The sequence below is a fragment of the Amblyomma americanum genome, chromosome 1 (genome assembly GCF_052857255.1).
Source record: "Amblyomma americanum isolate KBUSLIRL-KWMA chromosome 1, ASM5285725v1, whole genome shotgun sequence".
NCBI lineage: Eukaryota > Metazoa > Arthropoda > Arachnida > Ixodida > Ixodidae > Amblyomma > Amblyomma americanum.
The window spans coordinates 376,384,300-376,400,110 of record NC_135497.1 but is presented as its reverse complement, the minus strand read 5'-3'; the positions used below and the strand labels follow the sequence as shown (position 1 = coordinate 376,400,110).

Sequence of the window (15,811 nt, the reverse complement as noted above, 5' to 3'; positions counted from 1 at the left end):
CACTGCTCACATGAGAAATGGCGGGCTGGGAGGTGACCCATAAAAGATCACTGTTGAAAGCAGAAGTGTCTCGGTGGCAGGAGGCTTTGGGAGACGGGAAGGAGACACTGTTGTGCGCGAAAGTTTCAGGTGAAAGGGGCGATGCTGAGCTGGACTGAGGCACAGAGCGCAGGTCATGGGAGGCAGAGTTCGGATGAAGTAGAAGCGTCTGGGCTTGCAAAAGGCCAGAGTGATGAACTGCGCGACTGCGGCCGCTCAGGTGTCCAAGCGCAGGGAAAGCGGATGTGGGACCGAGGGCAGAAGGGTGCTGTGTGTCGAGCTCACAAGAGGACTGTGCCGGAGCAAGTGCGCCGGAATGCACAACACAGGTCGGTGGGACAACTGAGGTCGACACAGCGCTCTTGGCATCGGCCGGGCGCCAGTGCCCGCCAGTGGCATGATCGGCGCCCGGGGGTTCGGAGGCATGGAATGAAACAAGAGTGTCCAAGTCGACACTGGGGCGCACGGGGCGTGGGGCATCCCGGGAGGCAGTGGTAGCGGCGCTTGAAGGGGCGGGTGGAGCAAGCTTGGGAGAGACCACGGTGTAGGATGAGGCAGCTGATTGGGAAGGGTGGCAAGAGACCGACGCGTGCTCACGTGGCACTTGCCGAACCATGGGTGGGAGCTCAATCAGAGGCGGCAATAGTCGACACCCCGGTGTGGGGAGCGGCTCCGGTGCATAAGCTGGCGGAGGGAAAACCGAAGCAGCTCGGGTCGAGAATGCGGCCAGGGGCGGTGAGTCGAGTGACGCCGCAGCTTCCGAGTCCGGAATGGGCACAGAGAGTCGGCGGGAGCTCCAAGCCAAAATATGCCGTCAAGCCCTTCGTGAAATCAGCGTATATGTCGGGACCGGGAGGCGGCAACCGCAGCTGTGCCAGGAGGCCGGGTGGTAGTTCGCGGCTGGCGTGCTGATAGCGCAGCAGCTGGCTGGACACGTGGACATGAAAGTGCGAGTCCAGCAGTGCCAGCCAAAGAACGGGGTCCCTGGCATAAAACGCGGGCAGGCCGGGCAGCCGAGGAAGGAAGGGGCGTTGATACGGCTGAAGGAGCTCACCGGATGCGATGGGAGGTGCGTACATGGCGATGAAAAGCTGCCGAAGGCTGGTGCGAACAGGGGGCGTGCAGCGACAAGGCCAAGTGGAGGGACAGGATGGGCAGGAGCGGTGAGCCGGTGGGAGCGGCGTTGCGTGCGTCGGGGCTGTCGTCCGGTGTCACCAGATGTGGAGGGTAAACCACAAACCACATTTATTGGAGTCCCGATAGCCGCGGCCAATGAGTTGGCGGAGCGGGCTGTTGACGTTGCTGGCTAGGCCAGTTGCCAAAATCATTCTCTGTTGCACAAGCGAGAGCTTCTGGTTTTGCGCGAGGCAGGTCGCGCCAACTTCATCAGCGCCGCTGGTGATACCAGCACTGCTACAAGTGCTCTCTTGCTTAAGTAATACTGAAAACTGCTCCGGAGATCAGCACCCGCCGGAGTAGCCAGCCGGAAATGAAGAAATATTCAAAGTCCTGCCATGACAAATTTAAGTACTGTCCAGTGCATTAGCGTACTTTTGTAGAACTTTACGTCGGGCAAGGGAATTGTAGAAGCGCCTCCTCTGAAGACTATCAAACCAGTCCTGCTGCTGCTTCCCCCGTGCTTGCGCCAAGTACGCATCGCAGTGCAGTGAGCACTATGCAAACGCTCAGGAAGCACTTATTGCAAAGGGCTGAAAAAGCAGATTATTCGATGTATTGGATGTGTCATAAGTGAGCAAGGTTGCAGGGATGCACACATCGACTTTCCTTCTTCGCACTATGAATTATGAATGTCATCGCACTAATAGCCACAAGAAGATGCTTCTTAATGCACTGGGGAAATGCACGCGGTGACATTACAACGGAGAAATATATTACTCCTGTAAATATATCATCAGCTCATTCTGACATTCCTGCAGCTACTGCCAGCATTGAAATACGCTGGCGCGTGGGGTTGTGATATGTTTATTTCGTAGAACAACACATTAACATTCTGTTCTCAGAGATACCAGAATGAACTCTCACCGCAGCGGTGGCCAAGTCGTTTGAGCATCCGCTTCACATGCGGGAGGTGCGGTGTTATCCCCAGCGCCGCCGGGTACCCACCGGTGATACAATAGGTACAAGCTTTCCCCTGCCTGGTGCTCGGCTTCTTTAGGGTGAAATGCTTGGGAAAAAGGGATTTGACCCCACCCGAGTAGTTGAAAACACCTTGTGCCATGGTGCTCTTTGGCCACAGATTCCCTTACGCCATAAAAATCCATCATCATCAGCATGAACTCTCGAGACAGCTCATCGCAAAATGGCACTTGAGCCACAAAGTACCCCTATTAAACCCCATATATAATAAATGCGTCTATTTTTCCACTACTCGACAGCAGAGACATTAGCACTACATATTTATTCAACAAAACGCGGGACGTCCGTACCACAGCCGGGTTTAAGAGTCGCTTGACATTCGTACACAAGCTGCGCAGCAGCGTTTCGCACTGCGCACTGATGCTGCTAACTAGGGCTCTGAAGGACAGGAATAGCAGCCGTCCTAGTGGCGTCACCTGTCACGGACAGAGTGAACTGCTCTCTGTAAGCGGTCTATTGCCCCGATTATTTCAGCTACTCTATAGATCCGTGTAGAACTCCTTAACGAACTTAACTATAGTATCCATACTGGTAACAGCATTGCTCTCCTTGTCTCCTAGAGTGTACATCTGATTTTTGCCTATGCCTAGTTTCCTAATTACCACATTTAGACTACTTCCGTTTATTAGTGCATGCTCAATTCACTGCATATTATACTTCCTTATACCCATTACCTTACACTTATTTACCTTTGACAGCTCTACTAGTTCTTTCTATCTATGGGGCTGGCATTTCTTAATCAGATCTTTGTCTCCATTTAAGTATGGAGGCAGCTATATCAGCAGCCGCTTGCACTGTACAACTTCCAAGTTCCCCAAGGTGAGCACGGGAGGTAGCGTATGCACATCACAGGTAGTGTACAACGTGGTCAGATCTTGATGCCACACACATCACCAGCTACACATTGCCTACAGATGGATGGAAGGACTCATAAGTGTGTAGAATATCTCCTATGCACTCTAGCTATGTTGGCCACAGTGCACATCACAGGTAGTGTACAACATGGTCAGATCTTGATGCCACACACATCACCAGCTACACATTGCCTACAGATGGATGGAAGGACTCATAAGTGTGTAGAACATCTCCTATGCACTCTAGCTATGTTGGCCACAGTGCGGATGAAGAGAGATAAAAAAAGGGCTGGCGGTATAGCATTGCTAAGCACGAAATATAGTGTGAAAGCATAGTTTTCCGCAGGTGGACACCTCGCCCACATGTACTTGAAAGTGCGAATCATGTGTCTACAGACTCAGGGTGCCAGTTACACAAGTCTAACTTTTACGCCGTCAATTCCAATTTACACAATATATGCCGGCGGCCTATGCTCCAGTGCTGCATTTCTACAGCAATGTTGTCAACGACCACGTGTATTGCTCTAGTGCAGTGTTTCTGCCACAACAGTATCCTCGCCAACGCATGCAGCAAACATCTCTCTGTCACTACTGCTACATAGCTCAAAGCACGAATATTAGTTTGATAGTAGTATTAGCTTATGAAGAAGACGCACAATGCACACAGCGAGAGTGTGTTGCAGTTTAGTACGAGGTGTGTTCTGCTGCAGCAATAGCCTAGTGCTCTCGTGCAGTGGCCAGCGCAGCTGATCTGTTCGAGCCACCGTGGGTTGGTGAATCCCAGTCGCGGATATCTGTTTGATTTATTTTTATTTACTCATTGCACTTGGCGCAAAAGCACAAGCAGTGCGAGATCATGCTTGGGGTTTACGCAACGGAATAGTGCTTTCGCACTAATAAGATGACAAAAATAACCACGAAACCTCTGCCTCCCCATTAGCCAGCAGGGCGCCATCAAAGTGCTTGGAACCGAAGGTCAAGCAAAAAATAAAAAAGATTCAGATGCAAGGTGATGTAAAAGAAAGAAAGAAAGAGAGACAAGGGGACAGCAATGAAAAAGAACTTGACCGTGCACCATGCCGCTGCTACTGACTGTGCCAATCGTGTCATCACTCCATCGTTTTTGGTTATGTATACTGCAACAAATGTTCCCTTAGCATCACTGCATATCATCAATGCATGGCCATTTCATTAATTGTTTGCATGTAAAAGATACTATTTGGAACACCTGGAATGCTTACTTGTTCTTTTTGGGGCACTTTTCCCAAGGTTAAAACATTTTCATGGTCCTCACACGTTTGTCTTGAAGGGAGGCTACTAAGTTTTAAAGGCTGCTCATATGCTGCAAGCTGCCAGAAGCTGTGGCACAATGACATAGAAATAGGAAATGCACACTGCTCGAGCGGTAGTCTCCAAGCAAAGTAAGCTGTAAGTTACGCACTACAGTTGAACCTGGATATATCAAACCCGCATATTTTGAATTATTGGCTGTATCGAATTATTGGCTATATCCCTTTAAAATACTATGTAAACGTATAGGTCAGCTGCGTAGTATATCATACTCTAGTTCCGCCCGGCCCAAACACACTCTCATCTCCGATTGCACAACGCGCGGTACGGAGGTGCGCGGCAACATTTGCAAGCCATGCCTCCTCGGGAAAGAGAGAAAACCGGTCGTAAGTGAGAGCAGCGCCTCCTCACTGGTGAGGGAGACGAGAGAACTGGAAAGAGCCAGGCGGTGGTTGCGCTCGCTGCGCCCCGCGACTGGCACAACTAGCATTAACAGCACATTTCCACTGAGTTTTCTCCCTCTCTCTCCTTCACTTCCTTTTGTGCTTTTGTCATTCCTTCGCTGTCTCCTTCGCCTTTCACATTTTTCTTGTGCGTGTCTCTGTTTCAATGCGCCGTTTGTAGTGTGCGTGACTGCTGTCATCTAGTGAGCTATGGCATCTACGGACGTAAAAAAAGAGAAAGAATCTGGACTTCACAACAAAGCTTGAGGTGCTATGGCGTGTCGAGAGTGGCGAAAAGAAGTCCTCCATGGCACATGCATTCAGCATTCCACAGAATACTCTAAGTAAGCTGTTAAAAAAACAAGCAGGACACCACGCTCAAAGCAGGTGAGCAAAGTCGCTTGGAAGCATGTCGTGTGTGCCCTGCTGCTTTCGTAGAAGTTTACAAGGCACTGTATGCGTGGTTTTTCGAAAAACATCCCAGTGGATGGCCCCATGTTAATGGAGAAGGCCAAATGGTTTGCCACGGCTCTTGGCGAAGAGAACTTTTGAGGTGGCACTGGATGGCTGCAACAGTTTAAAAACCACCACGGTATTGTGGGAAAAGCCATTTCAGGCGAAAGTGGGGCTGCCAGCAGCCAGGAGATGCAGCAGTGGCTTTCAGAGGAGTGGCCGAAGATCGATGCAAAGTTTTCCGCCTGCCAAAGTCTTCAATGCAGACGAGGCTGGTCACTTTCGGCAAATGCTGCCGAATAAGACACTTGTAATCCATGGGAGCTCATGTCACGGTGGGAAAATGAGCAAAATGAATGTGACGGTTCTCCTAGCGGCAAACATGAATGGCTTGAGCAAGCTGTGTCAGTTAGTTATTGGAAAGTGCATGTCACCATGCTGCTTAAGAATTGCAAGCAGTTTCCCGTCCACTACGGCTGTAATAGAAACAACCTGGATGACATGCCACCTTTTTGTTGAATGGCTGGAGGCTTGGGATGCCGAGTTGAGCAGGTCGGGCCGCCGAGTATGCCTTCTGTTAGACAACTGATCGGCCCATCAAACAACTTGCAAGCTGCAGAACACTAAACTCTAGTTTCTCCCACCGAACACCACAGTGAGAATCTGGACTTCGCAACAAGCTTGAGGTGATCTGGCGTCTTCCGTGGCACACGCATTCGGCATTCCATGGAGCACTCTAAGTACGCCGTTAAAAAACAAGCAGGACATCACGCTCAAAGCAGGTGAGCAAAGTCACTTTCAAGGCTTTCAAGGTAGGCTACAGAAGGCGACTTGTTCAGCAGCTCCTCATAAACCTCCTATGGGAAACTGATCTCAAGACTGACCTGCTCAGCGCCATCCATATGATTACCGGTGCTTGGAACGACGTAAAACAGGCCATGGTAGCCAACTGTTTCAGCAAGGCAGGCCTTCAACTGGCTGGAGATGAATGTCCTGAAGCTTTGGATGACGACGATGAATGCTTGGAGGACATGTTTTGTGACTTGTATCATTTTCCCAGTGTCGTCCCGTCGGAACTTACCGTTGAGGACTTCATTAATGCTGACAGCAAAGTTCAGGCTGTAGCTGACCTAACTGATGAGGATATTGTGGCCGGAATAGCTGGCGCCCACGAAGCCGATTCCAGTGACGATGAGGACAACTGTGTTCCAGAAGAGATGCGCCCGTGCACAGCCACTGAACTGGCATCAGCATTCAGCCTCATTCGGCGTTGTTGCAGCGAAATGGAAGGTACCGGGCTGTTGCACCTGGACAGCCTCAAGAAGATCGAGACTAGTGTTTTCAACTTCATTATTCACATCGAAAAGCAGTCGAAAATTCGCAATTTTTTTTCCGTGAAATAAAGGGCTTTCACGTTATGTGCCCGGACTTTGCAGTTAACGACTCTTGCAATCGGTAAGGCACAATTTAGCATGATCTCGAGTGCGGGTTAAGCATCTATCTGTATACCGAATTTTTGTATATCGAACTATTTTCTGATCCCCTTAAAATTCAATATATCCAGGTTTGACTGTATTTGCGCGCAACGCGTAGATCCAACATAGTCATACAGTCGAGCCCACATATAACGGCCCCACTTAAGGGGGGACACGGGTCTTTGAGACCAAAAATCGCGAAAAAATTGACTTTTCAATTTGGTCATAGTTGGATATGTCTCGTCATTTTCCATCTTAATTTGAAGTTTCATGGCTGAATGCCGCGTAGTTTACGAGAAATCGACACGCAAAGATGCAATTTTGACAAGAGAGCTTGCGAAAATCTGTTAGAAAATGCCCGTTTTGCGTCGCGTGTCGCGTCAAAGTAGCCGGCGCAGCTACGCGACGTTGGTCTCGTTTGAGAGAGCGACGCCTCAGCTTTCTTTCAAGCCAGAACGAAAGGTCTTCTGCGATTGGTCGCCAATAAAAAGATAGAAAACAAAATATAAAATGTGGCAATGCTATTGGCTGTTGGACATCACGTGGCGAAATTCAAGCGCCTGATTGGCCAGCGCCATTTTTTTTAACACTCTGCACTCGTCCTGCGACGCCATTTTGAAAAAGACTGCCATGGCGTAAAACCGTATCGGAAGTTCGCAGTGCGCATAAGTTTGGGAAAAATTCGTAAAAAAGGCCGCAAAAAGCAAGCGGAAGACACAAGTTCGTCGGCAGTGATGTCAACCAGCAGCAGCAGAGTGCCTGAGCACCTGAGCGTGGACCGGCGGATGACGTGACCTTGGCAGCCGTTCCGGCGTTTGTTCCGAGCGCGGTGCATATCGCGGCTGCAGCGGATGACGGAGAGCTGGAGGATAGTTTTACTTCCCAAGCAGTGATCGGAAGAGGGAATAACGAGGCACAGGAGTGCAATTCGGCGGTCGTGATAATGCTTCTTTACCAGCTTCGGCGTCCGCCTTTGACACGGAGCAAATTGCGGGCTCGGGCGAGATTGGCAGCAGCAGGTCAGAGTAGACACATTTCTGCCCAGCGCTGATCACAAGGATTGCGAAGCACGCCGATGATAAAATCGCCAGTTTGGCAGCAATTTCTGCAACCTAGCGCAAGATGTGGACGCTAGCAAATGAGCATGTAGAGGCCAACCCGCCATTGCTTGCAGAGCTACCGACATGGTTGTAGATTTGGTGGCGATCGACAAACTGCTTCACAATACAGGGTGCACCCTCGAAATCATATTTGCAGCTTGCTAAGCGGTGGCAACGGCAAAAATGTGATTCAGATTATTCACTATGGGCCTTCTAAGCTGTTTGTTTTGGAAATTTAAGCACTGTAATGTGCTTACACAGCTTCAAAATGTTTCATTTTGTTTTTTGCATTTTTCTCAAGTTTCATTTTCTGCACCAACCTACACACTGCTAACAAGCTTTTCCCGGCTTTGGTTTGTGCGATTTTCACCATTCTTATTTTATTTAAAAGCTGAATGATTGGAGCTTACAATAAAACTATTAACAGCACTCTTAATAAAATGTGAAAATATTAAACAGCATAAAGAAAAATCACCTTTTTCCTCGCCACTTTTATGTGAACTTCAAAGCATTGTAACTTTGGTTGCAGAAGGGCTAGAACAACGAAAATACCCTTATTACAAGCATTAATAATAGTAGAATCCACTGGGATAAAAATTAATTTCATCTGAGAAGCCACTTTTCTCAAAAAGTTGTCAGAATAATTTTACCTAAATTCTTGAATTAATAACAAACGACATAATATACACAAAAATGGAACCATATTTGAAATAAGCACACTAATATACATAATAGCTGATGTTTTCATTTTGCTATGTTCATTATTAAAAAAATTTTCTCCAAGACCCTCTTCCCCCCTTAAGACAAACTTTCGCTTATAACGAACGAGACCTGCGCAACAAACAGTCAAAATATACATTGTTTCAATGGCACAAAAGCACATGTATAACGAACGTCATTAAGCCCTGCTGATCGGTTACAGCGAACGGACGGCGCAAGCCCAGCGCCGCGATGCGAGATAACCTGCCTCTGACCATGCACAGACGAGGGCATCGTTTCTGAAGTGCGGGACGAGAGTGACGCAGAGGAATCAGATAAGGATGAAACTTCGGAGCCAGCACCCATAAGCGCGCCTGTAGCAATGAGCTACAGAGAGAGCCTCAGACAACTTGTTTACGCCGAGGGCCTCGGCAATAGCATGTTCCTGCTTTAAATAAACTGGAAACCTCCCTCATCGGATCTGCGCTGCAAAAGCACGTCCATCATGGAATTTTTCGCAAAGAAAAAAATTTTGTATTTTGACAAGCAACTGTCTTTAATGCTGTAGTCCACTTACTACGAACTTCGGGATATAACGAACAAACACCACGTGACGCTCATGTTCGTTATAAGCGGGCTCGACTGTATCACTACGTTGCACACGTTGCGTGCAGCCCATAGCGCCCAGCAGACAGAAAAGGTACGTAGGTGAAAGGTGCACTTGATCGTTGACTTGGCACTCAAGCGTTTCGACTGGCAGAATGTCAAAACAAGCATTTTTGTAGTGCAGAGATCTGACATAGCCAGATATCAACACCCAATGCTTCTTGCCTGCAGCAGATGGAATGACGTGTGGAATGAGCAGGTAGAATGATGTGATGTTGCTCATTTGCTCATGGAGTTGGTAAAGGTTGCGATATGGAAGGAGTGGGAAGACAACCAGCAAACAGAGTAGAAACAAAAGGATCTTGTGACTTCAGAGACTGCAGTGCATGGCTAGCCAGCTGCACACCATCATAAGAAACAGAAAAGACATGAGTAGAAGTAGCTGTGGAAGAGAAAGAGAGATAGTAGGAAGAAAAAAACAACAGACGAATGCCATCTTCAAGTGGGATGGCAAGAACTTGCTTCACGCCCTCGCTATTCAGCTCACTTCAAGCTGAGCACAATGAATTCTCTCTCTGCAGGTATCTTCTCACTGAAAGGTAATTTTATTCATTGTTCTTGTGTAACATATTTCAATGCATCTCGCATGCTTACAAAGCATTTTTGGGCGGCACTTCTGATCAGACAAGCATTCTCATAATCCCATCAAGTTCACCTTAAACTGGACAGTACACTAGCCACTTTGAAATTTGGCACAAATTCTCAATCTGTGGTTTCATGCGAACAACTTCTAAACTGAGTATGAAATAAATCTCACACCTTACACCCTCACACATGTGGTATTCCTGCAATCGTCCTGTAGAAAATTGAGAGTAAAAATGAGCAAATAAAGCCAGATATGACAGCGTGCCACTAACCTTGGTTGGAGGTGCAACCAGTGCTGGAGGAGCAGCCAGTAGGGCTCCCGGTGCAGGGGCAAAGGATGGTGCCCCCTTGAGGGGAAAGAGCCGGGGGTCGGTGCTGCATGCCAGATCACCCGTCGGCAGCAGGGTAAAACCTGTCAACAGATTGCACGTGCATGCGTGGTGTGACCAATGCAGAAGCTGCCACTCACATGAAAAGGCCATAATAGTTAGCTCTGCCAAAGCTGCCTGTTTATTTTCTTTTTGTCATAAAAATATCAAAAATATTTTCAATAAGATCTATTACACCTACTAGTGAACAGTATGAGACTGCCTATTAAAGCTACTGAAACATATGAAATAAACCAGGGCTACACGCATCTAAACCAAAGTGAAAGGCACATAATGGCTAGCATTCTTGCTAATACAGTCAATCCCGGATATATCGAACCCGAATATATTGAATTATTACCTATATCGAACAGTTGTAAAATCCCCTTGGGATACTATGCAAAGGTATTGCAAATCTGTTTGCATTTATCGAACTTCCGTGCACCCCATTTTTGATATATCGAGCTCCGTGCCACGCCGTTCCCCCACATGTGCGCTTCTCCCAATACACCCCACCCCGGAAGTGGGCTTCTCCCATCACAGCGCACCCCTGCAAATGGGCCTTTCCTAATGGACTCCCGGTCTTCCCGAAATCGCATCTCGAGCGCAGCGCTGGCCTTGAACACTTTCGTGCACAGCTGCAAAAGTAAGAGTCACGTGATGAGAACTTTGTGGGGTGCCAACGGAAATGGGAATGGCCATAGGGGCATGAAAGAGGCTGGGAAGAGGGAAACTGTGCTGGCCGCAGGCTCGCAGGCACCATGATTTCTGCACGCTGGTAGGCTGACTCCGCTGGCGCAGCCAAAACAAGCAACGTCAGCTAGCTGTCACCAACGTTTCGGCCATTTTGGCTGTCACTGCTGTCGGTGCTGCTTGGGCATGTGGCTGGTGTGGTACGGTGCGGTGGTCGTTCTTTTCGCTTTGTTCACAAGGCCAATGTGAGTTCGCTTGTGACTTCTCCAGTGCCGTGCGTTTTCTTTTCGCTTTATTCGCGTGTTCAGGAGCCATGAACGCGAAAAACCACAAGGATTTGGACTTGGCAACAAAGGCGGATATCATTCAACGGGTGGAGGCCGGCGAGAAAAAGTCGGACTCCATGTACGTGAACTGCTTCCGCAAAGCAGGGTTTGTGGTGGCTTCAGACGACGGGTGTCTAGGCCGCTGATTAACACGGGCCCAAGGCCTGTTCGCGTCCAGTGCAGAAAACGGACCGGAACACAGAAGACGACGGCACTGGATGTCTGGACAGCGAGCTTCGTGAGCTCTCAGCATTCACAGCTGCTGTTCCAGATGGCGTAACAGCACAAGATTTTGTCAGTGCTGACGACGACATGCAAGCCATTGCGGATCGTGCTTATGCTGAGATTGTAGCTGACATCATAGATACCGAGGAAGTGGACCCCAGCAGTGCCAAAGATTCAGGCGAAGAGACCCAGCTGCCATGCACTGCGGCTGAACTTGCATCCGCATTCAGTGTCCTTCGTCGCAGTTTTGGTGCAATAGAAGGCACTGGACTTTCTCATTTGGATACCATCAAAAAGCTTAAGGACAGCTTAATGAACTTGTAATAAGGAACGTCTAGACAAAGCACTGCGTCACGAACAACTAGCGGTACAGTCCAGGCACAGACCAGACGGAGCGATCACTCCAGAGCACGCACGAAGGACGGAGCGTTCGGCGCTCGGGCTTCGGAGCGTTCGGAGCTTCTCGTCGTCTTCTTCGTTATGCGCCAGCCTCTGAAGATTCCGGAGCCGAAGAGCAGTCTTACAACTTCCCCCGGACAAAAAGGCACCACCCTGGCGGCCTAGGGTGATGTGACGACAGCGGGGTCATAGTATGGTTTGAGGCGAGCCGTGTGGACAATTGTGCAGCCTCGGCAATGATGATCAGGGGATGGCGTAAGGGGTTCGATGAGGTAATTGACGGGGGATGTCTGTTTAAGAATACGGTAGGGTCCCTGGTACTTGCTAACAAGTTTGGAGGAAAGGCCGGGACCTGAGGAGAGTACCCAGAGCCAACCAAAGAGTCAGGAAGGTAAGCGGGAGGAAGTGCAGGGAGATCACGGGTGCTTTTCTGCTGCAGCTTGGCGTGAGAAGTGGAGGACCGGGCAAGCTGTCGGCATTCTTTGGCATAAGTTGCGGCTTGAGAAAGAGTCGTAAATTCGGAAGCATCAGGACAGTAAGGTAAAATGGTGTCCATTGTGCAAGAAGGCTCACGGCCGTACAGGAGAAAGAACGGAGAGAACCCGGTGGTAGCTCGAGCAGTGGCGTCATAAGTGTAGGTGACAAAAGGAAGAACGCGGTCCCAGTTACAATGATCGGAAGCAGCATACATGGCCAGCACGTCGCAGAGGGTGCGGTTAAAACACTCAACCATGCCATTTGTCTGCAGACGGTAGGCGGAGGTGGTGCGGTGAACGATGTTGCATTCCTGAAGGAGAGCTTCTACAACTTCAGAGAGGAAGGCCAGACCTCTATCACTGAGCAAATCTTTGGGAGCACCATGGCAAAGAATGATGTGATGGAGGATGAAGGATGCAATGTTGTGCGCTGTAGCAGATGGTAAAGGCGGCGTTTCGGCGTAGCGTGTAAGATGATCGATGGCAACGATGATCCAGCGGTTGCCGATTGATATGCTGGAAAGAGGGCCGTAGATGTCAATGCCAACATGCTCGAAGGGCTGCACTGGGCAAGGCAGCGGCTGCATAGGAGCGGCGTGTCAGCAGGGTGGATGTTTTCGTCGCTGGCATGGGGTGCAGGACTGAACGAACTGGCAGACATAACGGGCCATCCCACGCCAGTAGTACCGCTGTCGTAGACGGGTGAAAGTCTTTAAAAATCCGGCATGGGCACACTGGGGATCATCGTGGTAGGAAGAGCAAATCAAGGAGCGCAGATGGGTCGGAATGACAAGAAGCCACTTGCGACCATCCGGAAGGTGGTTCCGGCGGTAAAGAAGCTCGTCTCTGATGGCGAAATGGTGGGACTGACGACGGAGAGCACGGGAAGGAGGTCGAGACGACTGGCCAGATAAGAAATCTAAGAGGCAAGTGATCCATGGGTCTTTGCATTGCTCGGAAGCCATATCAGCGGACTAAAACGAAAGAATGCAGGGTGCATATATAAGGGACTGCCTCAGATGGCACAGGGGAACATGAGAGGGCATCAGCATCGGCATGTTTACGGCCGAAGATGACACATGTGCTGTGTGTGGTAAATCTGCAGAAACAATAGAACACCTCATTCTAAAATGTGATGGTATCCATCCCGATGTCGATGCAGGCGCAGTCACTCTTCCAGAGGCCCTAGGGTTTAGAGATAACAATAGTCATGTAAATAAATCTGCGGTGGAAATTAGCAAAAAGCGATTAGAGGATTGGTGGCTCAAAAGCAGAGAGATGACATAAGTTTTAAAGTGTAGGAAGGCGTATTTTAAAGAAAATGGCGAATTTTATTAACTTACAGAAGAGTTAAACAAAAATAAAGGAAAAAAAAAACTGAGCATGGTGGCAACTACCACTGCCCCGTCTCAAAGAGGACGCTCCTACCTTCCATCCATCCATCCCGTCAAAAGGGCGCCCGTACAAGTAGGGGCGAAATTTGACAATCGCAAAAAGGATGGCTAAACACTCCTTCTCGGTGACAGAATAGTTGGCTCCAGCTTTTGCGAGAGTCCGGCTGGCGTAAGCGACAACGTATTTGCCAAAGCCTTGCTTGCGCTGAGCGAGTGCTGCACCGAGGCCAACGCGACTGGCATCGGTGTGGAGTTCTGTCGAAGAACGAGGGTCGAAATGACACAGAACTGGTGGAGTGGCCAGGAGGCGACAGAGTGTCATAAAGGCTTCATCACAGGCTGGCAACCAGGCGAAAGGTCGTGGCCAGAAAGGAGCTTGGTCAGGGAGTCCATGATAGTGGCGAAATTGCAGACAAAGCGGCGGAAGTAGGAGCCGAAGCCGACGAAGATGCGGAGTTCTTTTAAAGAAGTGGGCGTCAGAAATTCTGCCACAGCTGGCAACTTGCCCGGGCCCGGAAGAACGCCATCCTTCGACACGACACATCCGAGAATGGTGAGCTGCCGAGCTCTGAAGCGGCACTTCTTTAAATTGAGTTGGAGCCCAGCGTCAACCAGGCAGCGAAGAGCAGTCTCAACACGCTGGAGGCGAGACAAAAAATCCGGGGAAACGATCACAACGTCATCTAGGTAACAAAGGCATGTGTGCCATTTGAGTACTCGGAGTATGTTGTCCATCATGCGCTCGAATGTGGTGGGTGCATTGCAGAGGCCGAAGGGCATGACATCAAATTCATAGAGCCCGTCGGGTGTGACGAATGCAGGTTTTGGGCGATCGGCCTTCGCCATCGGCACCTGCCAGTAACTGGAGTGCAAGTCCAATGAAGAAAAGAACTCAGCACCCTGCAGGCGGTCGAGGGCATCGTCGATGCGGGGGAGAGGGTAAACGTCCTTGCGTGTAATCTTGTTCAGACGACGGTAGTCCACACAGAACCGGATGGAACCGTCTTTTGTCTTGACCAGGGCCACTGGCGATGCCCACAGGCTGTGCAACGGCTGTATCACGTGGCGCTTGAGCATGACAGTCACCTGCACGTCAATGAGGCAGCGCTCAGCGGCTGACACGCGGTATGGACGTTGGCGCAAAGGGGCATAGGTTCCAGTGTCAATACAGTGGGTAACGGTGGTGGTGAGGCCCAAGGAAGGTTGCTGGTAGTCAAACGAAGCTTGAAAACGGCGCAGAACGGCGACAAGCTGGTCTCGTTGGGTAGACGTCAGGGCGGCGTCGACGGAACGGTGAAAAATATCGACAGAAGACTGATTGGTGATGGGAACAGGCGTAATGGTGCCGACGGGAAGGCCGGCCGTGCTATCGACGAGGGAGTATGCTGAGGCGGGATGGAGAAAGGCAACACTAACAAGCGATTGGCCATGGAGTAAAGTGGTAGGGCAGGAGAACGGGTTGGCCACATAAATAGCGCTGGAGCCCCGAATAATTGTCAGCACGGCATAAGGCATTTCTGGTCAGCGCATCGTAAAGAGGGCATATAAGTGACAGTTGCGTCAGAGAGAGCAGCACAAGAAAGAGGCACCAGCACTGAAGAGAAAGGCGAAACATCTGTGCTCCCCGAGTCGACCACAGTAGCGGCAGCAGCACCGGGTATGTCCGAGGGAGCGTCACTGAAGGGCGATAACTCAAGTAGAGTTAGTTCTTGGGCAAGTTGGCATTCTTGATTCAAGCTCATAGCATGCAAGAGACCTAAGGAATAGGGAAGGTGCTAACCTTGTCAAGCACTGCACAACTTGCAAGCACTGCACAACTTGCACAAGCACTGTTTTCGGGAGTGAACATTCTGAGCAGAAGCAAATTAAAAACAACGCGTGAAACGATAGAGGCATACTATACTCAAAGGGCTGGTGTCAGAATGTGTCAGCGATACTTCAGTCATTTTGTATAGTGCAGAAAAGGCGTTCCTTTCAGTTTTTGCAATGAAGACGTGATGCGATTCTTTTTTCTTTTTTTCCTTTCACGGTGTGTGCCTGCGCTGGTCTGAGTATATTTAAGCTGTGTGTGCGTCTCTGAATAAACAGTTGTCAGTCAGCGCTGTGTTCGTCCTTCTTCTCTTCTCTTCCTTCTTTTCTTTGGCTCTGTGTCGTTACACTGAAAAACTA

The 15,811-nt window shown here is 49.6% G+C and overlaps 1 protein-coding gene across 7 annotated transcripts in view; it reads right to left on the bottom strand.

Annotated features, from left to right (window-relative positions):
- Positions 1-15,811, bottom strand: part of roq (RING finger and CCCH-type zinc finger domain-containing protein roquin) — a 157,021-nt gene that overhangs the window by 20,919 nt on the left and 120,291 nt on the right. For all 7 annotated transcript variants that reach the window (XR_013311510.1, XM_077650136.1, XM_077650138.1 and 4 more), the window contains one exon: positions 10,034-10,173. Coding sequence is in view for 6 of the 7 variants with exons in the window: in XM_077650136.1 (XP_077506262.1) it covers positions 10,034-10,173 (140 nt within the window). In the remaining variant the exon portion in view is untranslated. The remainder of the gene's footprint in view (positions 1-10,033; positions 10,174-15,811) is intronic.